This window comes from Gopherus flavomarginatus, chromosome 8 (assembly GCF_025201925.1).
Source record: "Gopherus flavomarginatus isolate rGopFla2 chromosome 8, rGopFla2.mat.asm, whole genome shotgun sequence".
NCBI lineage: Eukaryota > Metazoa > Chordata > Testudines > Testudinidae > Gopherus > Gopherus flavomarginatus.
This window is the reverse complement of record NC_066624.1, coordinates 27,960,149-27,986,475: the sequence shown is the minus strand read 5'-3', so window position 1 is coordinate 27,986,475 and position 26,327 is coordinate 27,960,149. Positions and strand designations below refer to the sequence as shown.

Here is a 26,327-nt window from a genome sequence, read left to right as displayed (position 1 = left end):
TCCTCATTGGTCCTTCTGGTCAGGTGCCAACTAGGTTATTTGAGCTTTTTGATCCCTTACAGGAAAAGTGAATCAGTACAGCTCCTAAGGAGGGATTTTATGCTACCTTTCTCTCTATATTTATGACACCTTGTATAGGTGGGTAACTTTTATTGTAGGGATCCTGCACTCCCAGGGGAATGGAATGGATGGTGTAATTATTTGATGTTGTAAAACACTTTGAAATGCTTAACTGAAAGGTGCTACAGAAAAATATTTAATAATTATTATTTTATTCTAATATGACAACAGTGTAATTAGAAAAGTTAATTTGGAACAGAAATAAATAATTCTGCTCCTTCAACTTGCTTCTATTATCAGTTTCCTGTTCCTCAAAATTGCTCTCTTGTATTGATTTCATTTCAAATTCCTTTCCTGTTATGTCTTCAGTGTTGATCATTCACATGATTTCCTCATTATCCAGACACCAAAGCTAAGCTGAAAAGGGCATCTCAGTACACAAGAGTCATGCTTTCCATTAAGCATTATATGTCATGCATTTCCTTCATGAAAGTGTACAAATAAATAAGATTCACACAAAATTACAGAGAGGTTTCCATTTAGGTGTTAATAATGATAAAGGCAGACTGTAAGAAGAACACTGCACCCAAGCTCAAACTAGCTACAGGAATAAAGGGAAACAAGAAGACTTTTTATCAATATATTAGAAGCAAGAGGAAGACCAAGGACAGGGTAAGATCACTTCTCAGTGAGGGGGGAGAAACAGTAACAGGAAAACTTGGAAATGGCAGAGATGCTCAATGACTTCTTTGTTTCGGTCTTCACCGAGAAGTCTGAAGGAACGCCAAACATAGTGAATGCTAATGGGAAGAGGTAGGTTTGGAAGATAAAATAAAAAAAGAAGAAGTTAAAAATCACTTAGAAAAGTTAGATGCCTGCAAGTCACCAGGGCCTGATGAAATGCATCCTAGAATACTCAAGGAGCTAATAGAGGATGTATCTGAGCCTCTAGCTATTACCTTTGGAAAATCATGGGAGACAGGAGAGATCCCAGAAGACTGGAAAAGGGCAGATATAGTGCCCAGCTATGAAAAGGGAAATCAAAACAACCCAGGAAACTACAGACCAGTTAGTTTAATTTCTGTGCCAGGGAAGATAATGGAGCGAGTAACTAAGGAAATCATCTGCAAACACTTGGAAGGTGGTAAGGTGATAGGGAATAGCCAGCATGGATTTGTAAAGAACAAGTCGTGTCAAACCAATCTGATAGCTTTCTTTGATAGGATAAGGAGTCTCGTGGATAAGGGAGAAGCGGTGGATGTGATATACCTAGACTTTAGCAAGGCATTTGATACCGTCTCGCATGCTATTCTTATCAATAAACTAGGCAAATACAACTTAGATGGGGCTACTATAAGGTGAGTGCATAACTGGCTGGATAACTGTACTCAGAGAGTAGTTATTAATGGTTCACAATCCTGCTGGAAAGGTATAACAAGTGGGGCTCCGCAGGGGTCTGTTTTGGGACCGGATCTGTTCAATATCTTCATCAACGACTTAGATATTGGCATAGAAAGTACACCTATTAAGTTTGCAGATGATACCAAACTGGGAGGGATTGCAACTGCTTTGGAGGATAGGGTCATAATTCAAAATGATCTGGACAAATTGGAGAAATGGTCTGAGGTAAACAGGATGAAGTTTAATAAAGACAAATGCAAAGTGCTCCACTTAGGAAGGAACAATCAATTTCACACATACAGAATGGGAAGAGACTGTCTAGGAAAGAGTATGGCAGAAAGGGATCTAGGGGTTATAGTGGACCACAAGCTTAATATGAGTCTACAGTGTGATGCTATTGCAAAAAAAGCAAACATGATTCTGGGATGCATTAACAGGTGTGTTGTGAACAAGACACAAGAAGTCATTCTTCCGCTCTACTCTGCGGTGGTTTGGCCTCCACTGGAATATTGTGTCCAGTTCTGGGTACCGCATTTCAAGAAAGATGTGGAGAAATTGGAGAGGGTCCAGAGAAGAGCAATAAGAATGATTAAAGGTCTAGAGAACATGACCTATGAAGGATGGCTGAAAGAATTGGGTTTGTTTAGTTTGGAAAAGAGAAGACTGAGAGGGGACATGATAGCAGTTTTCAAGTATCTAAAAGGGTGTTATAAGGAGGAGGGAGAAAACTTGTTCATCTTAGCTCTAAGGATAGAGCAAGAAGCAATGGGCTTAAACTGCAGCAAGGGAGCTTTAGGTTGGACATTAGGAAAAAGTTCCTAACTGTCAGGGTAGTTAAACACTGGAATAAATTGCCTAGGGAGGTTGTGGAATGTCCATCTCTAGAGATATTTAAGAGTAGGTTAGATAAATGTCTATCAGGGATGGTCTAGGCAGTATTTGGTCCTGCCATGAGGGCAAGGGACTGGATTCGATGACCTCTCGAGGTCCCTTCCAGCCCTACAATCTATGAAGTCTTCTGTGTCGATGGAGTTATGATAGAAAGTCTATCCCATACTCAAGGCAGGATTGGCCTCTAATGCAATATCTAGTGTTTTGTCTAGTCTAATCATGTGTCTAAAGTAAAGCTCTTTGTGTCTAAAGTAAATCTAGGCAAATGAATTATATATGTCAGACTAGATCAGTGGTTTTCAACCTTTTTTCATTTGCACACCCCTAAAAAATTTTCAATGGATCTGTGGCCCTTTAGAAATCTTAGACATAGTCTGCAGATCCCCAGGGGTCTGCTGAGCATGGGTTGAATACCACTGTTCTATGGTAATGCCAACCTTTCACGGAGCCCCTAGACATAGTCTGCGTACCCCTAGGGATCCATGGATCACAGGTTGAAAACCACTGGACTAGATGATCATAATAGTCCTTTCCTACTGTCCTTAAAATCTATGGATCCTGGAAAAAATGCAAAGACATTATCCTCAGGTAACGTATTGAATATAAATACTCAAATATATTATTTTTCAAAAATTATCTGCTGAATATTTTCCTCCTGGCTTTAATCTCAAAAGATGGGGCTCCCACCACATTCCTTGAAAACTCCATTCCACGGGTCCTCGTCCGTTTTGGAACAAGAGCAGCCACTATGGGCCTGATTTTTAAGGTTATGTAGGTGCTGAAAGCTGCAGATAGGTACTGCGTGAGATTTCCTAAAGTGCCTTAGCACCTAACATCCTCCAGGGTTCAAGTCACATTGTCCTAGAAGTGTTTCTGGATGGGCTTTGGCATGAGGACTGGAAGTCAAAGTGGGAAAATTCTCTCCTGCATTTCTCATTGGGTTTCAGATTTTCTGACCTGTGCATAATTGCCATTCAGGAAATACTATGCTTTCCCCTACTAAAAATATTTTTCTGTGAGGATGCACTTCCTAAGCATGGAGGTAAGTTTTCAGTTGAAAATTTGGATTAAATGTAGTTTAACGCATACTGGGGAAAAAACAGTATAGATAATCCTTTGCCACATGTCAAAATGCATAGAATCAAAGTGAAACATATGACGGGTTAGATCGCAGAAACTCCCTTGGGAGCTGCCACCTGATGCCCCTGCTTTCCTGCCCTGGCATCTTAGTGCCCTGCCTGCTTTGAGCCAGACTCGCTAGCCTGCTGCAAACCCAGACCCCATGTCTGAACCACATCCCCTAACAGCTGTAGGCTTGACTGAAAGCAGCTAACAGAAGTGTTCTTGTCTTTAACACTCAGATGCCCAACTCCCAATGGGGTCTAAACCCAAATAAATCTGTTCTACCCTTTATAAAGTGTATACAGAGTATACTCATAAATTGTTTGCCCTCTATAACACTGATAGAGAGATATGCACAGTTGTTTGCCTCCCCTCACCCAGGTATTAATACATACTCTGAGTTAATTAATAAGTAAAAAGTGATTTTTATTAAATACAGAAAGTAGGATTTAAGTGATTCCAAATAGTAACAGATAGACCAAAGAGAATTACCAAGTAATATAAAATCAAACATGCAAATCTAAGTCTAATCGATATAGTAGACCATAACCTTTACAGAGATATGTTATATGGCACAGGTAGCATAAAACATATTCCAGTTATGTCATATTCCCATAAAGCATTATGGGGTACAGCATCACAGAACATACACTCCATAGTCATAAGAAGTAAGAATATGCATTTATACAGCCCCTTGCTTACATGACTAAAATATGCACTGTGAAAAGAGGCAAAATAGATTAGCAGAAAAAAATATTTTCTCCTTGAGTATAGTAACTCTCAGATTAGCTACTCTTCTTCTACCTGATTCCTTGAATAATTATCAGAGTAAGCATATGCAGATTTCTCAGTCTGTTACAGCTCAATGCATTTAGTGGATGCTTCTGCTTCCATTAATATCAGTGTTAAAATTCCCATCGACTTCAGTGAGCAGGAGCAGGACCACAGAGCTTTATTTATCCTTTAAGGTGGATTTCTCCATAGGTTTCTCCTTTTGCATTTCTGAGGGCCAAATTCTGATTTTATTTACGCTTGAAGTCAATGAACTTGTTCTGAATTTATAAGGATGTAAAAAATCAGAATCTGGCTCCCAGTCTTCATATTCCCAGTGTCCCTGACCTAGAACTGTATCCAATTAATTTATTTTAAGTCCTTGGTTTGAACTATAACTATACAGGTAAAAGACTAGTTGGCCACACAAATGGCATGGGACAGCCCTTCACCATCAGTAAACATATTCTTTGCACCTGTACCTAATAATTTCCCAGAATACATCTGGACTCTGCAAGAATTTAATTATACCTCTTACTATTCATGTTGAGAAAGTGATTGTGAGGGTATGTGAATTTAGGGACAACGTGGAGGAAGAGCAATGTTAGAATGATATGATAGCAATGTACAGGAAGAGCAATATCCTCTTTTGTTAGGTGCTCTGCCATCGACTCTGGAACTCCAAAGTGGCGAGAGGTGAAAGCGGAGTTGATGGGGGAGAGGCAGCAGTCGACTCGCCGCTGTCCGCACAGCCAGGTAAATCGACCTAAGATACGCCGACTTCAGCTACGCTATTTGTGTAGCTGAAGTTGCATATCTTAGGTCGACTCCCCCACCTCCAAGTGTAAACCTAGTCTCAGTCACTTACCATATTGCTGTGACTTTACTGTTCTCTTATATGTAAACATCTACCCTCCTTCAGGGCCCCATAACACCAGCTGTTATCGGGGCCTTGCGTGTTAAGATGGCCTAGTGGTTAGCACACCTACTACCCTCTCCCAGAGGATCGCTCTTACAGTGCTGGCTCACTTCTACTAGAGGTACAGTGAGCAGTACAGGTGGTTCAAGTCCCTCCTTTAGTAAGGGCAGTGGTAGGGGAGCCTGAGCCCACCCACTCCACTAGGCTCTGACCCAGGGCCCTAAGAGGTTCAACAGTGCCTGGCCCCCAAAGGTGCCCTCTGAGTTACCTCCCCTGGGTCACTTCTTGCTGCTGCTTTCCTCTCTCAGCAGTCAGTCCCAGATACAGTGAAAAGAAAAGGAAAAGGTAACCAAACCATTACCCCAAAAGGACTCAGCATACAGTCACACTCCCTATGGGAGGCTTCTCCAGCACCCTTCTCAGGAGCGTTCAGGATAGGTCTGTCCTGTTCCTCAGCCTCCCCCTTCTGAACGGGGTTGCTCCCTTTTCAACCTCTTCTCCAGTTCGAGCATGGTCTGCAGGGATGGAGGGGTGGGGCTACCTGGGCCCAGTACTGTCCTTTAACCTCTTTCAGCCCAGTGTGGGGTTTGGATACCCCATTACACCACATTGATGAGTTCAGCTGAGATTCAGTATTACCAGCAAGACTAATATCTATCTATCTATCTATCTATAGTCACAGTTTCAGGCTAAGTGCACAAGTCTTCCTTTTATATGGTCTCTGAAGGGCACTCACATAAGATTTCTGGTTCCCAGATGTCACCTCTCTTGGGCAGAGACCCAGATCTGCCTCCTTTCTGAGTAGGTTTTAAGGCTGCACATCTCCCAGCCTTACACTGTGATATCCCAAGCAAGCCAGTCTGCCAAAAGGCCAGGCCTGTGCTGTGCTTTCTCTCTGAGGTTATTGCCATAGTCACAAATTACCACACAGCTCTTTCTAAGTAAGCCCATTTATTCTTAAGGCAAAAGTATTATAGAGAAAACATAAAAAAACAGAAGTTCCTATATGCATGCAAGCAGCTTACCAGAGGTCACCCATCAATCTTATGGGGCCCTAATAGGCCAAAGTCTTTCTGCAAGGGTTGTGACCTCCACTTAGACAGAAGGTCCTGTCTGTTTTCTGGATCAGAAAGAAGCTGCTGAGTCAATTTGAATGAAGCCTTTTTATGCCAAAGCCCTTTCTTTGTCTGTTGGTCTCTGAAAAACCCAGTTTGAGCAAGTATATGCAAGACTATCTGGGGGTGGTACTTGTCTGGAGGTGTTTAAAACCTAAGTGATTCACCTTGAGCATCCCATACTGTTTTTGATTCCTGAAGGAGTTGTGATAACCCTCCCCCATGGAACAGAACACAACCATACATACAATCCCTGGCCCACTGTAATACATAAACTACATACAATATGTTCCCCAAAAAATACTGCATGCGGTTTTAATATCTGTCACACACGTCTACCCCCATGGCAATCACATCTTTAATTGCTATGTAGACAAACCTGAGACAGAAAGTATAGTATTAAGGTGAGGAACATGAACAATGGGACTGAGATTTTCAAGATACCTAAAGGAAACCGGTGCCCAACTCTCACTGGAATTCAGTGGAAGTTGAGTATCTAACTCCCTTAGGTTTCTGACTGGGATATCAAAACCAGGATGTACTTTGAAAGAAGAAATGGCTCAGGATGAGGCAGGGTATAAGAACTAGAATGTTTTTATTCAGCTTGACTTTATCACATATCTAAATGATATGGAAGATGGAATTCTCACCAAGGGGATAGCATTTGTTGAGTGAGAAGGATAGCCAATATACAGAAGGGAATTTAAGAATGACTTGGTTATTCAGGGTGCATAGACAAATCAGTAATCGATTTTCATTTAAAAGAGAAGGAATCTTAATGACAGGCAAGGTTCTGCGGAAAAAATAATATTTGATCATGTGATTAAAGACTGTATTGTAAAGTTTATGCACAGGCAACCTTAAATCTGCCATTTCTTAACTTTTTAATGCTTAACTTTGCAACCTTAATATTCTTTAACTGTCATATTTTGTGTGTAATTTTCTAGGTTTAGAAAAACAAACTGAAAAAAATCTACCATGTAGAACTGTACTGATGCTCACACATTTCATCAGCAAGTTTAGAACCTTTGGATCCACCACACAGACCTCTGTCACTTGAGGTAGTGGAGTAACTGATATCAGTAGGTTGCCATTCTGTGCATGGGCCAACCACTAGAGGAAAATGAAGCACCAACTTGCCAGTTGGTTTCACAACTGTTTGTTGACAATGGATGAACATTGAGGCCCAGGAATACTGGGTTTTATTACAAATAATATTTATTTATATTTATTACCATATATAGGTTCTAGGGGTAGGTGCTCTACTGGTTACAGATCCTCTACCCCATACCCTCAATGCCTGACCTCTTCTGCCCCTGGCATGTCCTTCCTCTCCATGTCCAAATCCCAGTCTCAGTCTACAACCCCCTCAGTGCCTTGACACAATTCTCCAACTCCTTGTCTCAGATACCCTACCTTCTACTTCCTCATCCCAGTCTCCCCCTGTGGCACTGTGTACCTCAAAGCTGTATGCCGGAAACCCCTTATTCACCCATCATATAATTATATTTCATACAAAGCATGCCATGTAAGATATCAAATGAAAAGTCATGATCTGCTGAAACCCATTGTTCTGTCAAAATATATACATCATTAGTGTGTAGGAAGTTATGAGATTTTGTTGTATGGTTGTTACTGAAATATGTTGTAGTTTGAGCGTCTCCACTGCTAGTTCTCCAGTGACAATAAAGAAAGTAACTCACTCCCAGGAAGGTGTTAAATGATCATTAATCAGCAGGGGAATTGTAATCAAGGGATTTACAATGCTGTAAAAGAGTTGTGCAAGCATCACACAATGGGGGATTGCTCAACCCTGTGACTCAGCAGAGCACACCTCCAGTGGAGGGCAACAAAAACGATTAGGGGGCTGGAGCACATGACTTATGAGGAGAGGCTGAGGGAACTGGGCTAATTTAGTCTGCAGAAGAGAAGAATGAGGGCAGAGTTGATAGCTGCTTTCAACTACCTAAAGGGGGTTCCAAAGAGGCTGGATCTAGACTGTTCTCAGTGGTGGCAGATGACAGAACATGGAGGAATGGTCTCAAGTTGCAGTGGGGGAGGTTTGGGTTGGATATTAGGAAAAACTTTTTCATTAGGAGGGTGGTGAAGCACTGGAATGGGTTACCTAGGGAGGTGGTGGAATCTCCTTCCTTAGAGGTTTTTAAGGTCAGGCTTGACAAAGCCCTGGCTGGGATGATTTAGTTGGGGATTGGTCCTTCTTTGAGCAGGGGGTTGGACTAGATGACCTCCTGAGGTCCCTAGCAACCCTAATATTCTATGATTCTATGTCTGGGCTAGTGTTTTCCAGGCACATGGACTGAGGATATAAAATAAGGGACAGCGGCATCAGGTTTTTACCTTTCTCCTCCCCCCCTACACTGGAGGGAACAAGAAGACTGGAAAACAGAGACTTGAACTGAGGAGACGGTCCCAGGCTTAAAGGGGAAGCCCGTGTAATAGGAACTGTGACTACCTGAAACATCCAGTGGGGTGAGAAAAACTGCTTGGCCCAAATACTGTCTAGACTAATAAAGTTTAAGATTTAGACTGCATGCTTACCTTTTTATTTTCTTTGGTAACTATCTCTGACCTTTTATACCTACCACTTATAACCACTTAAAATCTATCTTTCTGTAGTTAATAAATCTATTATATATTTAACCTAAAACAGTATGTTTTGGTTGAAGTGCTTGGGAAATCTCTGCTCAGTTTACAAAGACTAGCATGTGTCCTCTCCACATAGAGGGAGAGGCAGACTGGGTAATGAACTCATACTGGCTAGGCTTCTGGGGTACAGGGCTGGGGAGATTTACTGGTACCTTTCTCCATATGATTCATGAGTGGCTCAGGGAGCATCCATGTAATTTAGCTGGGTGTGGGGCTCCACATGAGTGATAACAGCACCTGGAGGGGTTTGCTGTTTGTCACTAGCAAAAGATTGAAAGAAACAGCCCAGGGTGGAGAGTTAAGAGGGCAGAGCAGTACCCCAGTTCCAGGTTGTACCCCGGGGATCCCGTCACATCCCCTTGGCAGTCTCCCCCATCCTGGCTCCTCAGCATTCGTATTCCAGTCAAGCAGTTTCCTCCTTCTCCTCCCCACTGCCTGGGCACCAGCAGCAGAAGCAGTGAGAGCATAAGAGAAAGAATCTCCCTGCACTCAGATCCTGTGCCCAGTGCCACAGCAGGGAAAATCCTGCTCAGCCCCCACAACCTTCAGAAGGAGCATCCTCAGTTTAGACAGAATCTTCAGAGAATTTAGCTGCCAAACTGGAAAGTTATTTCCGAGCATGTGCAAATTGAGATTTTCAGAAGCTCATACCTTGACCAAATTTCATCAGATTTTCATGGGGACAGCAGAAGGTCATCCCTAACATCAGAGCAATCTCTCTACCAAAGGTCATCTTCTCGTTCCAATGTTTGGGGCATGCATAGATCTTCTCAATTAAAAGGATATAAGAATTTTTTTTAACATGGGCAAAAGAATGTATTTTTCCCTAGCCTCATTCTGAGAAATGCCTAAATTGTTATTGCAGAAGTTTTCTAGAAGTCAGCTGGAAACATACACCTAGCATGCCAAATTTAAGCCCCAATGGGTAAAGTTTTGCAATATTAGAAGAAATTGAAAACAGGTTTTTATAATGGAAGTTGTCAGACATCCTTAACTGTAAGTGTTGCTATGGGCACAATCTAGAATGGCCCAATGCTGCAAGATATCATGCACCTTCATAAGGTGCTGACCACCATGAGATTCAGCTGAAGTTAATGGGAATCAGGGCTGTTTATCACTTGAGAGGAGGAACTCAGGCAACCAGGCCGAAACACTTTAAAAATATATATTTTACAAATTCTTGGTGGAATACTTTATCTGCCCTGCTCACCCCTGTTTTTTTCCCCAAATAAATTATCTTTCCTGATGTGTTTTCACATTTAGGGAGAGATACTCAGCTGGTGTAAATCACTAAAGCTCTGTTGATGTCAGTAGAGCTGGACTAATATGTCTGTTGCCCTTAGACCTCCCCTGAACAGTGCATTTAGAAATGTGGATTGTACAAGAAATGCTATTGTTCTCCTTTAGGAATATACACATGATCTCAACATGCAGGAAGCTACATATAATCCTTGTGCATCTAGAGGGATATAGATATCTTCATCTTAGATTTACATTTTACCTTTAAAAATATACCTAATTAATTGTACACTTGCCAAGCTTTTTCTGTACATATACATTGAATGAGAAACAAACAATAAAACGTAGAAGATAGATGGTAGAGTATGCAATAGTTATGTACAGAAAGGTTCAATTAATAGAAATGCACATCTCCAGATAGCCACTGTAGTTCTACTATCAGACTGTATTTGTATTTATTTAAGATGACCTAGAGGAGAAAGATGATCTTGTGGTTAAAGCACAGTACTAGAAGCCTGGAGACCAGCATCCTATTCCTGGCTGAAGCTACAGACTTCCTGTATGACCATGGGCAAGTCCCCTTCAGGGGAAATTTCAAAGTGCTTCCATTGGAAGCTCTGCATTGTGTTTGCCAGCAAGTTGTGGGTACTCAGAAAGGGAATTGTCAAAGCAGATTGTGATGTGTTCTTACCAAATATTCTCTCAGAACTTAGTGTCCAAGATGTCTAGACACTCAGGTGCCAGCTGGAGACCAGATCACATTCAAAACCCCACTGCTATATGCTGCTATCCTCCAGGCACTGCTGTTTTCCCAGTTTCTAAGGTCCTTTTTACACTAGAAAAGAATACCCATTAAGTCTGAGAAAAGGTTCTGATCAAAGAATGGGTGAAAGGTACTATTTATGGGGTGTTTGATCATTAGAAACATAGATAGCTGGGTTTGCAATGACTGGGAGAACAGCATGGTGACTTACCTGCTTTGTGCAAAGGTTGCAGGTCTCTCAAGACGTCTAGATAGACTTATGTGTAGTGCTTGGGAGCATCTGGTGGTTGTGGTACATGTAGGTACCAATCACACAGGGAAAGATCGGAGAGAGGCTCTGGAGGGAAAATGTCAGTTGCCAGGTAAGAGATTGAAGTCCAGGACCTCCATGGTAGCATTTTCTGAAATGCTTCCAGTTCCACGTGCAGGGCCAGTTAGACAGGCAGAACTGCAGGGTCTCAATGCGTGGATGAGACAATGATGTAGGGAGGAGGGGGTTAGATTTAGTAGAAACCGGGGAAATTTTTGGGAAAAGGGGAGCCTATACAGCAGAGGTGGCCAACCTGTGGCTCTGGAGCCACCTGTGGTTCTTCAGAAGTTGATATGCGGCTCCTTGTATTGGCACCAACCCTGGGGCTGGAGCTACAGGCGCCAACTTTCCAATGTGCCGTGGATGCTCACTGCTCAACCCCTGGCTCTGCCACGGGCCTTGCCCTCATGTCACCTCTTCCCCTCCCCTCCATGAGTTTGCCGTGCCCTCAATTCCTCCCCACCCCCCAAGTCTCCTGCACACCAAGAAACAGCTGATCGGGAGGGAGAAGGAGGCACTGATAGAGGGCTGCAGACATCTTACTGTGGCTCTTTTGGCAATGTACATTGATAAATTCTGGCTCCTTCTCAGGCTCAGGTTGGCCACCCCTGCTATACAGGAAGGATGGGCTCCACCTAAACCAAAATGGAACCAGATTGCTGGCACTTAAAATAAAAAAGGTCAAAGAGCAGTTTTTAAACTAATGGCTGGGGGAAAGCTGATAGGTGCAGAGGAGCACGGTGGATTGGACAGAGGCATCCTTTAGGGGAGGATTTATTCATGGAGATTCTCTACGTCCTAGTAAAGAGGAGAGAATGGAAGATGATAAAATACAGATAGGATCTGATGAGAAACAGTCAAACGAAAAAGAATGGCATTCAATTACATCATGTAATGGCAGAATGCTAAAAAGTGACATTTTTAAAGTGCTTGTATACAAATGCTAGAAGTCTAAATAATAAAATGGGTGAACTAGAGTGCCTTGTATTAAATGAGGATATTGATATAATAGGCATCACAGAAACTTGGTGGAATGAGGATAATCAATGGGACACAGTAATACCAGGGTAAAAATATATAGGAAGGACAGAACAGGTCGTGCTGGTGGGGGAGTGGCACTATATGTGAAAGAAAGCTTAGAATCAAATGAAGTAAAAGTCTTAAATGAACCAAACTGTACCACAGAATCTCTATGGATAGTAATTCCATGATCTAATAATAAGAATATAGCATTAGGGATATATTACCAATCACCTAACCAGAGGAGCCCAACACAGTAGCATTTAATTTCAGAAAGGGGGATTACACAAAAATGAGGAAGTTAGTTAAACAGAAATTAAAAGGTACAGTGCCAAAAGTGAAATCCCTGCAAGCTGCATGGAAACTTTTTAAAGATACCATAATAGAAGCTCAACTTAAACGCATACTCCAAATTAAAAAAAAAAAAGTAAGAGAACCAAAAAAGTGCCACTGTGCTAAACAACAAAATAAAAGAAGCAGTGAGAGGCAAAAAGGCATCCTTTAAAAAAGTGGAAATTAAATCATATTGAGGAAAATAGAAAGGAGCATAAACTCTGGCAAATGAAGTGTAAAAATATAATTAGGAAGGCCAAAAAAAAAAAATTTGAAGAACAGTTAGCCAAAGACTCAAAAAGTAACAGTAAAATTTTTTTAAGCATATCAGAAGCAGGAAACCTGCTAAACAACTACTGGGGCCACTGGACAATTGAGATGCTAAAGGAGCAATCAAGAATGATAAGGCCATTGCGGAGAAACTAAATTAATTCTTTGCATTGGTCTTCGCAGCTGAGGATGTGAGGGAAATTCCCAAACCTGAGCCATTCTTTTTAGGTGACAATCTGAGCAATTGTCATAGATTGAGGTTTGGTTTTGGAACAAATTGATAAACTTAACGGTAATAAGTCACCAGGACCAGATAGAATTCACCCAAGACTTCTGAAGGAACGCAAATGTGAAATTGCAGAACTACTAACTGTAGTTTGCAACTTATCATTTAAATCAGCTTCTGTACCAAATGACTGGAGGATAGCTAATGTGAGGCCAATTTTTAAAAAGGGCTCCAGAGGTGATCCTGGCAATTACAAGCCAGTAAGCCTGACTTCAGTATCAGGCAAACTAATTGAAACTATAGTAAAGAACAAAATTGTCAGACACATAGATGAACCTAATTTGTTGGGGAAGAGTCAATATGGTATTTGCAAAAAGAACAGGAGTACTTGCGGCACCTTAGAGACTAACAAATTTATTTGAGCATAAGCTTTCACAAATAAATTTGTTAGTCTTTAAGGTGCCACAAGTACTCCTGTTCTTTTTGCAGATACAGACTAACACGGATGCTACTCTGAAACTGGCCAACATGATATCTGTAAAGGGAAATCATGCCTCACCAATCTACTAGAATTATTTGAGGGAGTCAACAAGCATGTGGACAAGGGGATACAGTGTACTTTGATATTCAGAAAGCCTTTGACAAGGTCCCTCACCAAAGGCTCTTAAGCAAAGTAAGCTATCATGGGATAAGAGGGAAGATCCTTTCATAGATTGGTAACTGGTTAAAAGATAGGAAACAAAGGGTAGGAATAAATGGTCAGTTTTCAGAATGGAGAGCCGTAAATAGTGGTGTCTCCCGGGGGTCTGTACTGGGACCGGTCCTATTCAATATATTCATAAATGATCTGGAAAAAGGGGTAAACAGTGAGGTGACAAAATTTGCAAATGATGCAAAACTGCTCAGGATAATTAAGTCCCAGGCAGACTTTGAAGAGTTACAGAAGGATCTCACCAAATTAATAGGCAGTAGTTTTTCACACAATGCACAGTCAACCTCTGGAACTCCTTGCCAGAGGATGTTGTGAAGGCCAAGACTATACCAGGGTTCTTAAAGAACTAGATAAGTTAATGGAGGATAGGTCCATCAATGGCTATTAGCCAGGGTGGGCAGGGAGCGCGTCCCTAGCCTGTGTATGCCAGAAGCAGGGAATGAGTGATAGGGGATGGATCACTTGATGATTACCTGTTCTGTTCATTCCCTCTGGGGCACCTGGCCGTCTGTTACAGCTATCCCCCTATTCCATTTTGTTTCTTACAGCTGTCCCCATACTCCATTTTGTTTTTGTTCTCCTCCTGTGGCGGCCCTTCCCTGGCTGATAAGTTGTTTACCAGGGTCACTGCCCTTCTCAAAGGGATGGCCACTTGTGCTGCGTGCTAAATGGGACCACTGCCCTGTTCAAAGGGTTAGTCCTGTTATCACCTCATTGAACCTGGGCTTGGTGTAGGGCAGGCAATGTCCAGAGCTGCAAGACCTATTGTGTTTTTAAGATCCTAGGCATGAGTCATAGGCCTCATGTGCTTTTGAGTCACCTATTGCACAGGACTCTGCCCAGACATGTTTCTGTGCTCACCTGCAGTTTTTCCCTGTGACAGAGGGAGCCTATCAGGATTACTGGCGGGAGACTGCCTAAGTTTGCCTTTAAAAACAGACATTTTTGAAACAAACATCAGAAAGGTTCCTGCATTGCTGCCTGGTCTGATCAGCCAGGGGTTCGGGGGGGTTCCTTCTCCGCTCTCGTTTTATTTTTTGAGCATACTCCCTTTTTTTGAACCCCCCCCCCACGAAGAACGAATTGCTGCCTGAGAGATCTCCTGATTATCGAGACCATACCGAGCCCTCCTTGCTTCTTCTGATGTTGCTACTGCTTCTGCCTTTGCTGCTGCCTTGGGGACTGGTAAGAATCCCTCTGTGAAACTTTCCCTACTTTTATTTTATTACTTTAGCTGCTGGCTCTGTTTCCCTAGCACACAGACTCCAGCTAAACCTTGGTCTGTAACTTAAAACCTCTCTTAAACTCCGTGGCGCTTTGCCGCTAAAAATAAGTTTGTGCCCCTGCTAAGCTCTGCTCCTGTGGGTTTTGCCTCAGGGCTCTCTGCTTTCAGCTGTATCCACTGCTGTAGCAACCATCCCTTGGCTTCCTTGGGAGCTGGATCCTGAGCACATACCACTCTGCCCTCTGTAACTTCCCCATAGCATAAGGTGCACCATAGGTTTTGTTTTTTTTTAGTTTAATAAGTCATAGTTTGTTAAGATTGTAGAGCTTGTAAGTTCACCTGCCTTGTTATAGTTTACTGTTTTGTTGCTCCGTATAGTTGCTTGTTATAGTTTTGCTTATAATTGTGATATTTGTTGTTTTGCCTAGTCGTTGGTTAAGATAGATAAGGTTTTTGCTGCTTAAATTCGTCTTCCTGCTGTCCCGATCTCTCCCTGAACTTTCCCGTGTCTGTTTTTCCCCCGGTCCAATCTCCCCCTCTGTGTGCTTCTCTGTGTCTCCCTCTTATAACCCTTTGCTGCTCTCCCCCCGCCCGCGTCTGCATCACCCTCTGAACTTCCCAAACCCCTTGCTGCTTCTCCCCCTGTGAAACTTCCCAAACCCTTTGCTGCTTTTCCCCCCACATCTGCACTGTTTCCGAACTTCCCAACTCCTTGCTGCTTCCCTCCCCCGTGTCTGCATCACCCTCCGAACTTCCCAAACCCCTTGCTGCTTCTCCCCCTGTGAAACTTCCCAAACCCTTTGCCGCTTTTTTCCCTTTGTTTTTGGTGTCCGCTTGTTGCTTAAACCTCTCTCTAGCCCTTCTCTACACTTCTCCACTGCCCCTCCCCTACCGAAGATCACCATCACACTGCTCCATTGTCCTTACCCTGCAGGGCTTCAGAGTCTCTCGCTGCTTCCAGCCGCAGTCTCCTCTCATCAGTTGCCACTAATAATTCACTCCCCTCCCCCCTCCTGTTCCTTGACCCAGCCTTTAGGTACACTCTTGCAGATTATCTGCTATCCTAGCCTCACAAATTAAGTCATTGATTTTCTTTTATATCGTTACATTGCATAATTTCACTTATCACCCATATTGTATTATTGCACTGTGATTCACATTTTACTTGTAATTATAACACCCCATTGGTTGCTTCCACTTTTCTGATATACTTTGTATTTGCACTGATACCATTGTGTTACATTGTATATAAGGCCACTAACCACTTAATACATTCTATCTAAGATTGTTGACCATTTTATGTAGAAGCTACCATTTTATTTTGCATTTCTTTTTGATACGCTTATTGACTGTACTGTATCCCATTGTGCTGAATCCCACTTACTGTACCCCACTGTTAGAACTCCCTACACTGTTCAATAAGAACCCCCTCATCATTGTCTATTGTAAACACCCTATACACCCCATCCCATCGTATTTCATTGTTAAATTCCCACCACTTCCTTTTTCCTTTAATAAAGAAATTAATTGGCACCCCACCTGTGTGGTAATTGCTCCCCAAGATCCCATATACCTGCAGGCAGGGACACTGGCATTGGCCACTGTTGGAAGACAGGATACCGGGCTACATGGACCTTTGATCTGACCCAGTATGGCCATTCTTATATTCTTATTTAGATATCTTCATTTCCCCAAATTGATTTTGCTGTGCAAGAAACTGATTAACTTCCCTTCCAGGAAATAAGAAAACAGAACCCAGCTGCAATTCTGTCAAGATCAGAAGCTTATTTTAGTTATAAATAAAAAAGAGGTAGGTGGGACATTTGAAAAAAGCAACAATAGTACACAAGGAATTATTTACTTGGGAAAGCTGCTAGGTTAATACTTTGCTAGCTTAATCATGCAGTTTTTACAGATTTTTTTTCACCATCATATCAGATTTAATGGGATATTTCTTAAAAGAAGATTCTGTCATACCATTTAGCAATAAGGCCATTATTTAGTTTTGTAATAAGGCAATAAATTGCTCAATGTGATTGACTAAGAGATGTCTCAAGCCTTTCATATCATATTTTAAGTGAGAGCTCAGATCTACTTCAATCTATAAAAGTGAGAGCTCAGATCTACTTCAGCCTATAAACATTTGGGTCATATTTTCAAAAACAGCCTCTACAATGGCACCTGCTGTTTTGTGCCTGCAATTTTAAGTGCAATCACTTACAAACACAAATAATAAAATGCAAACACCTGAACACCTGAATTGAGCAGACTGTCAGGCATCTAGGTTCTATTACTTCTCCAGGAAGTCGACTATGGAATTTAGCATTGCTATTAATCACATGTGGAAGGACCTCAGATACTACAGTAATGGGTGACAGTATAAAACAGATCAGTAGATTATTTTTTACATTCAGAAAATTGTGGGGGCAATTCATTAGGCTTGGATGAACACTTGTGAAAATTTGTCCCTAGGCTGTAGAGCTTCATTTTTTAAAAAATTAAATCAGTATAATTAAGAAATTAAAAAAGAAAAAACCTAAGTTGAATAAACTGAGTGACAGAAAGATGAGTGGGCCCAATCTTCAGCTGATGTAAATTAGCATAGCTCCTTTGACTTCAAGTCCAATGACTTGGGTGTTACGATCTCACCCACAAATTTTAATATCTTCAGTGAAAAAAAGTGTTCCACAACATCCTCAGATGTAAAATGAAACCACAAAAGAGCAGCAAAATAAAACCAGTTCAGCAATATAAAAATCCATAAAAACAGCCATTTTAGAAAAGAATCCACTCTTCAAATGGCCAGGCTAAACTACACATAATGTTAACCTGGCCTTTCTCCTAAGATTCTCAAACACGAGACCTCCAAACTGAGCATGGAGGAAATTGCAACTCTAATTGTTTTGAATAATCTCACCATACACATAGTTAATTTAATAATATGGCTGTTTTTATATTTTTATAAGCCTAACACTTTATTCTCACCTGCTCCAGTTTCACCTGATCAAACACTAGTTCCTAAACACAAAAAATTGAGTGAATTGTAGCTTTTCTTTCTTTCTTTCTTCACAAACGCTTTATAAATCAATCCCATAACATGGGAATCTATGAAATTAACAAATAATAGCTCTGAAGTATCTGCACAGTTCCTGATGTATTCAGTGTTTGAGGTTTGAAATTTGATCTCAAAGTGAGTAGTTTGAATATACATATTGGATGTCAAATACATTTATTTTCAGCTGAATACAAGCATTAGATATCAAATACATGCATTCAGCTGAATCATCCAGACTAGTTTTGATGATTTGAAGAGACTCCGTGAAATGAAATCTTTATAAATACATCAGAGCATAGCCACTGACTCCGTGGGTGCTCCGGGGCTGGAACACCCACAGAGTAAAATTAGCGGGTGCTCTGCACCCACAGGCAGCCAAGTTCCCCCCACCCTCTCCACTTTCTGCTTCCTAACAGCAGTGTTTTCAACTTTCCAGGAGGGGGGGAGTGGGAACGCAGCACACTCAGGGGAGGAGGCAGAGAAGAGATGGAGCAAGGGCGGGGACTTGGGGGATGGGGGTGGAATGAGGGCAGGGACTTTGGGGAAGGGGTGGAATGGGGGCGGGATGAGGGTGGTGCGGGGGCGGAAAGAGGCGGGCCTGGAGCAGGGAGGGGTCGAGCACTCACCGGGAAAAGGGGAAGTCGGCGCCTATGCATCAGAGGGGGTGGGGGAGAGGGCTTCTTTAAATTAAGGGCCAGTGCTGGCATATGAACAAATTGATATAAACTGGCCATCAATAAGTTTAGGCTTGAAGTTAGATGAAGGTTTCTAACTATCAGGCGAGTGAGGTTTTGGGACACCCTTCCAAGGGGAGTAGTGGAGGCAAAAAACCTCACTTGTTTCAAGACTGAGCTTGATAAAGTTTATGGAATGAATGGTATGATGAGGTTGCCATATGGCCCATCCATGACTGCTATTAGCAAATATGTCTGACAGCCAGAGATGGGGCACTAGAGGGCCCTGAGTTACTACAGAAAATTCTTTCCCAGGTCTCTGGCTGGTGGATCTTACTCAGAGTCTAACTGATCACCATTTTTGGAGGAAGGAATTTCCCCATAGGTCAGGCTGGCAGAGACCCTGGGGATTTTCACCATTGTCTGCAGTATGGGACACAGGTCACTTGCTGGTTTGAACTAGGGTAAATGGTGGAGTTTCTTTAACTTGAAGTCTTTAAATCAAGATTTGAGAACTTTAGTAACTCAGTCAGAATCATAGAATATCAGGTTTGGAAGGGACCTCAGGAGGTCATCTAGTCCAACCCCCTGCTCAAAGCAGGACCAATCCCCAGACAGATTTTTGCTCCAGATCCCTAAATGGCCCCCTCAAAAATTGAATTCACAACCCTGAGTTTAGCAGGCTAATGCTCAAACCACCGAGCTATCCCTCCCCGCAAAGTTGAAGGCATACTCTAGGAGTGGGTGGGTGATGTTCTGTGGCCTGTGATATGCAGGAGGTCAGACTAGATGATCCCTTCTGGCCTTAAAATCTATGAAATATTCATGTTTTCTGTCCCACTATTTGACCAGCTGTATAGGTAGCAGATTATTTGAAACCATGTCCTATAAGAGAAAGCTGGTGCATCATCCTCCAATTGTACCATCTAGAACTGGGCAAATACTGACTGAACCAATTTTTAAAAAAATAAAATTCTTTTGGGTTGATTCAAAATGGAATTTTTTTAGGTTTCTCAGCAAAACAAACATTTAGTTTCACTTTGGGATTTTTAGCCCCTTTTTAAAAGTCTTTTACAAAATTGGCAATTTTCAAAACAAAAACTTATTTTGGAATGAAAAGTCAAAATGCTTCATTCCAGAAACGCCAAAATGAAATGGTTAGACTTTTTCAAAAAATCTTTTTTTTCAACCAAAGCGATTTGCTGAATACAATATGAATTTGCAAATAATTTTGGTGCACCCAAAACTACACTTTTCAGCTAGCTAATTCCATCTCTAGTACTATCATGCCATGCTGTGCTGTGAACCAGTTTTAAAAAGGGATACTTAAGAAGATACGGCTCTCATTCTGCTCCACTGAAACTCAAATACACTATTTCTGCAAGTTACCTGATTCCTACAGGCCAAGGGATTGACAATCTCAAATTATAGCCCAGTCCTGAAGCCTGAACTAATGTGAATAGTACCAATGAAGATAACTCACTCGAGTAAGCGACTGGACCCTTTATGAATTCAAGTGTCTCCCATCTGATATTGTTCTTTCAAGCCTGCTGATATTTTTATTGTGACTTGCAACAAAATCACGAATGACTTTTTTAAAATAAAGAAGGATGCTAGGTAAGAAACACTTTGCTCTTTGCAAAGTACCAATCAGATGGAAAATATCTTGATTTATAAACACAAAGATATTAGCATTTGACAAATTATTACTTAAACATCACAAAATCCCTCACATTCCCTTTGAGGATTGACAGATTTAGAATCTGTGTGCTACGCTGTTTAGCAGATGTTTCAGAAGAAAAAAATACTTTTACATCGACTACTACATATTAAATTTCACTGAGAAGCACTGATTCATAAAACAATGTCCCATACCTGGGTGTTGTTTGACGTCAGTAACTCTGAGTAAAATGATTTAGCTACCAGTACAACATGCATTCTGAAAGTTTATCATTAGGCAGAAAGGTTAAATAAAAAAGCCACATTTTCTGCTAGCATTTACACTGCTAAATCCACCGAGTTCAGGATTGGAGGCACAGAATTGCAGGTGCCTCAAATTACCTAATTGGTTTTGGTGTGAGTCAGAGTAGTAGCTTACCCATTGAGAGAAAATTTGCTTGTACAATTGAGATATCAAACTTCAGTTCATTCATCACAGTATAATATCAACATAATGATAATTTACAACAAAAGACATTTCCAGCAGGGAGGAAATGATGGCTGCAGGCAAAGTGAACAAATTTTCCTAATGAAATCTGCATGTAACATTTAGGGCAGGGGGTTCTCAAACGGGGTCAGGGGGTCAGGATCTCTCAGGAGATCAAGAGGTTATTACATGGGTGGGTCACGAGCTGTCAGCCTCCACTCCAAACCCCCCTTTGCCTCTGATATTTATAATGGTGTTAAATATATAAAAAAGTGTTTTTAATTTATGGGGGGGTCGCACTCAGAGGCTTGCTGTGTGAAAGGGGTCATCAGTACAAAGTTTTGAGAACTACTGATTTAGGGTAATAGCAACAAAACTTGCAATATCTTTGCCTTTCAGTAACATTGCAGCCCACTCTTAACTTGCTGAGGTCATAAGGGTGTATTTTGCAGAAAAACACAACAAGGAGTCCTATTTTTAAAATGCAAATGGTAGGCAGAAATAACCATTTTATATATTCTGGGAATCCGAGTGGATTTTGTTGTATAATATATGGAAACTTTTATTTAAGTAAATGACATTTTAAATGAATAGAAATATCACCTTTACAGTAATTGAAATACTTTTAGAATTTTATAAACTTGACCTGTTATTTAAATTTTTAGAAGCTGATGTATCTGTAGTTTTCCATTGTAATGTACTCTACCTGTGTAATCCAAAACATGTATTAACCTCATATAAATGCACTTATCATCCTTCTATAGAGTACTGTCATTGATTTTCCTCTCTGATAAACATTTTTATATACATTTGAAATACATAAGATGCTATGCAGAATAAAAAAAATTGTTAAACAGGATTTTCAAAACAGAAAGCCCTTTTCGCAGACATAATGGGTGAAATCTGCAATAGCAACCTCTAAATTTAAATGCACAATATTATGAGTTCAAATTTATGGCCTGATCCAAAGAGCACTAGAATCAATATGAGTCTAACCATCAACTTCATTGGGTTCTGGATTAATTTCTTAGGGCAAAATCTTACAACATTAATGCATGTGACTAACTTTGATTGCATAAGTACTAGTCCTATGTATAATTACTCACATAGTAGGTGTTGGCGGGGCTGGACTCTTAGAAGCTGATCTTAGGCCACTTTGAAAATTTGGCTCAATAGGATTTTGTAAAAAAATTTCATTTGGATTACATTCAACCACACAAAGACACATGATCTTTATCTTAGTCCGGTAACAAGCAATGAAGTGGCATCACAGACAAAGTGTGGTTTAAATGTCAAAATTTATTTTAAAAAGTCAGTAGTGTCTAATTTTGGTACATTTCACAAACTAATTCTGAAAGAGAAGAGACCGCAGCTGAATAATAGGCTGTAACCCAGGGGTTCTCAAACTGAGGGTCACTACCCCTCAGGGGGTCCCGAGGTTATTACATGGGGGAGTTGCGAGCTGTCATCCTCCACATCAAACCCTGCTTTGCCTCCAGCATTTATAATGGTGTTAAATATATAAAAAACTGTTTTTAATTTATAAGGAGGGTCACACTCAGAGGCTTGTGTGTGAAAGGGGTCATCAGTACAAAAGTTTGAGAACCACTGCTGTAACCAACCAGTTCAGTCATGATGTAAACTGTACCCGGGAGCTCTTTCTCTTGCTTGGCAAGTTTGAGAACTGTAAATTTGGAGTGCTAAATTCAGAGCTGTTTCCACTGGCAGCATTGCGGAAACTCAACAGAGCTAAAGAATGTAAAAACACTTCTCTAGCTTTACATGTTTCTATAGTCTGTTCTTGAGAGATCTGAAGGTTTATCTGTTTTAGGTTATTCATGATCAAACTGGAAGTCAGGAGGTTTGTTACAGAACCACACCTGGTCAGGTTCTCTTCAAAAAACTGTTTATAGAGCTCTTCCACTTTTGTATCCATGTAGTTATTCAGCACAGAATTCGAAAGAGGCTGCTTGTGGAGTGTCATACTCCTTTCTCCACCTTCATCACCATTCAAGGACTTTGTAGTTGTTTTTTCAAGAGGCTCATTTTGAGGGGAATGACCCAATAGAATATCTCCTGACAGTAAAACCGGGCCATCAACAAGTTCATCACTTATGTGGTCCATAATGCAACCTGAATCCCGCATATAGCCTCCTACATGGTCTCCTCCAATATGTAAGTCAGGATAGTTTTGATAAATACTGTGGCATGACCAGGATCTATACAAATCCACCTGGTTTTCATGACTTTGTTCTCTTCCTGGTATATGTAAAGATGCAGATATTGTTCCTTTAACATGTGCATTATGTTCTTTTGCAGGTAGCAATTCTTTAGATTTCCACAGAAGTTCTTTATTATTTTCCATTTTGCTACCTTTTGCAATGATCTCATTCTGCTTCTCAGATTCTGAAGCAAAATCTTTAATTGCTGGTGTATCTATAAGGTGATCTTTCCAGGTTTCCCTTTCATCTTTTCTGTTTATGTGACATTTGTGGGGTTTATCTATGTCCTGTTTTCTTTCTTTGTATATGATTCCAGTTAGGATGCCTTCTGCCAACATGTTGATCAGTGCTAGAGACTCACTAACCTGCAGTGTTCACGTTATTCCTACAAATACAAAGAAGCCATGTAAGGTAAGTGTAACAGTAAGGGCTATTTTATCCTTAATTGATAAAAAGGTTTTTAAAAAATGTATGCTTCATATAGACTGCAATATGTGGAGCATTTTTTATTTTAATAAACAGTAACTTAATTGCTTTTTCACCAGTTTCATTTTTATAGCCAGATAAAGTCATCAGGTCAATAAAAATCATCCTGAGTCTTGGATCTTTCTTCTGAATTCTGACAATTGTGCTACATTATGCATATGACTTGTTCTCAGAAGAATTTAATCAATGAAGTCTTTTTCATTTGGTGACTGTGCCAGATCCTCAGCTGATGTAAAATCAACATGGTGCTACCGAAAGAAACAGTGCAACAACTGATTTCACCAGCTGAAGTTCTGACTGATGATAATCCTCTACACACTTTTTTTTTTAGTAAACTAAGGGGCTAATCATGCAAGGTGTTGAGCTCTACTGTGAAATCCTGAGAGGCCGCAATTTCCACTGCCTTCAGCGTGAGCTGAGGATGTCCATCACTTCCCAAGAATGCTCAGCCCCTTGCAGGACTGAGCCCTAATTGCAGCAATATCTTGCTTATTTACATAAAAATGTTAGGTATATTGCCGAACTATTAGCCGAAATTTAAGCAGATACTGTAATGAGCTCTTGTATTGCTAGGAGTCCATAATTTTACTAAATTCACTGCATTCATTCACTAGTACATTATGAAATAGTATCATGAATAATTAAAAAACAAACTACACATCAATAGTTAGCTACTACATTTTGTGATTCCTTGGCTTTGCCTTTTAATTGTATTTGCTCACACAGGGCTTGATCCTGCACCCTTTGGAGTCAGTGGTAAAACTCCAATTGACTTAGATGGAGCAAGCCTTTAGGACTCAATCCATCTCTCATTGAAATAAATAGGAGTCTTTCCATTGACTTCAGTGGGAGCTGGCTGTGACTCACTCTCATTGAGGACCACATTGTGGCTGACCCTTATGTGGGAGAATGAAGCAGAACACCACCAAAAGTCTCCTCTTCACTTTGAATGCCTTTGCAATGATGTCCCAGCACGGGGGGACTGCTCCTGTTGTGCATCTCTGGAGCACTCAGGAAATGTCTACACAGCCTCACAGCCCAGAACTGACAGACTTGGGCAAGCAGGGCTCACATCAGCACTTTAAAAACATTTAAATCCATTTAAATAAGGGGATAGTTGTTTAATATAAAGTGACACCTCTGTAGAGCAGGTGTGATACCAGAATCAACCCTTAAAATAACTCTTTCCAAAGCAGAATTGATTTTAAGTACTCCACATATTAATAAGCACACTCTAATTCAAATGTCATAAGAATGACACCAGTGCTCAGAAAAAGCACAATACACAGATCCTTCAGCAATTAAAATAATTTAACCATTTTACTTTATTTTTAATACCTCTCACACAAGCAAAGATGCAGGATACAAATTTTAAAAGTACCTATGTGCCATTTTCAAAAGAGACACAGGCACTTATAAGCCTAAATCTCATTGAAAGTCAATGGGACTTAGGCAACTAGATGCCTGACTCACTTCTGAAAATGGGAGTTAAGCCCAGATGTGCAAAGGTATTTAGGTGCCTAACTCTTATTGAAATTAATCGGAGTTATGTGCCTAAATAGTTTTGAGGAGCTGGGCCTTAGTTACTTGTGAAAAGTTTGCCTCTAATGCTTGGTTCAAAGTGTTAGAGCAAGACGTCAAAAATATGGGAACCTTAGCAAGCATACTTTAAAAATAAATACATAAAGTTATTTTAAGCAAAATAAGTGGGACTCTAAATTCTGTAACAAAAGATAAGCTGAGACAAACTAAAGAAAACCAGACTTACCCTTTCAGAATCAGTATAAGATGTGGATAGTCACATAACCTAACATTCCATGACTACAACTGCAGCAACCTTAGAATAAATTCTCTTTATTCACTTCAAACAGTGTGAGCAATAACTGGAGCACACACAATTTTGTTCCTCTTTATGTACAATTTTTAAAACAGAAGTGCCATCACCAGTGGAAAAATGTGTGGTCTGTAAACAAGCAGTGACACCAAATCCAAAAGAGGATGTAAAAAATGAGTCTGGATGGGACTGATTCTGGTGTAATGTTCACAACTAGCATGACTGTTTTTTAATTTTGCAATATGTCAACTAAAAATAACTAAGATTACTAAAAGATTAGTGTGTCTAATAGATTTCCGTTCAATACCTTTGGCCATGCTCGTAGTACATTTCAAAATGCAGGGACGCAATCAAGCTTTCTATTGCTCATTTCCATCTACAAACAACTGAATTTAGTTATTAAATTAGATGTCTCTCTGATTTGCAGAGGCAAGTGTTTGTAGGTACAAGTTTCTTCATTTGCATATAGAGAACATGCATATGTGAGGGTAAAAGTATAAAGATTGTTTTTTAAAATGTAATGCTCAGAACAGAGACAGTAGATCACGCTGCTGTGTCCCTCGTAGCCAGAGTGCACACAGCTGGCAGTTTGCAGTGACCTAGTCCTATCAACTGTAACCTGGGCACCACTGACTACTTCAGCTGTGACATGATCTGGGATCATCACAATAATCAAACAACGCATAGTTACAGCTTCTCCAGACCCTAAAGGCCAACCATGGATGACTGGAAGCCAAGGCACTGTGGATAACATGCCATCTTTAGAAAAAAATCAGTGATAAGCTTTCAAAACTCATGATTGGTTTGCTTAGGTTTTCTCTGCAAGGAAAAAGGTTAGAAACTTATTTTGTTTTTAAATTAAAATT

General features: G+C 40.7%; 1 protein-coding gene across 4 annotated transcripts in view; it reads right to left on the bottom strand.

Annotated features, from left to right (window-relative positions):
• The window catches only part of LOC127056807 (TLR adapter interacting with SLC15A4 on the lysosome-like), an 81,828-nt gene that overhangs the window by 48,018 nt on the left and 7,483 nt on the right, over positions 1–26,327 (bottom strand). For 2 of the 4 annotated variants that reach the window (XM_050965105.1, XM_050965106.1), the window contains exon 2: positions 22,201–23,526. In XM_050965105.1, coding sequence (XP_050821062.1) covers positions 22,550–23,479 — 930 coding nt within the window. In that variant the 5' untranslated portion in view covers positions 23,480–23,526 and the 3' untranslated portion in view covers positions 22,201–22,549. Of the gene's footprint in view, positions 1–22,200; positions 26,320–26,327 lie in introns of those variants that run through there. The other 2 variants (XM_050965104.1, XM_050965107.1) reach the window with 2 other exon arrangements.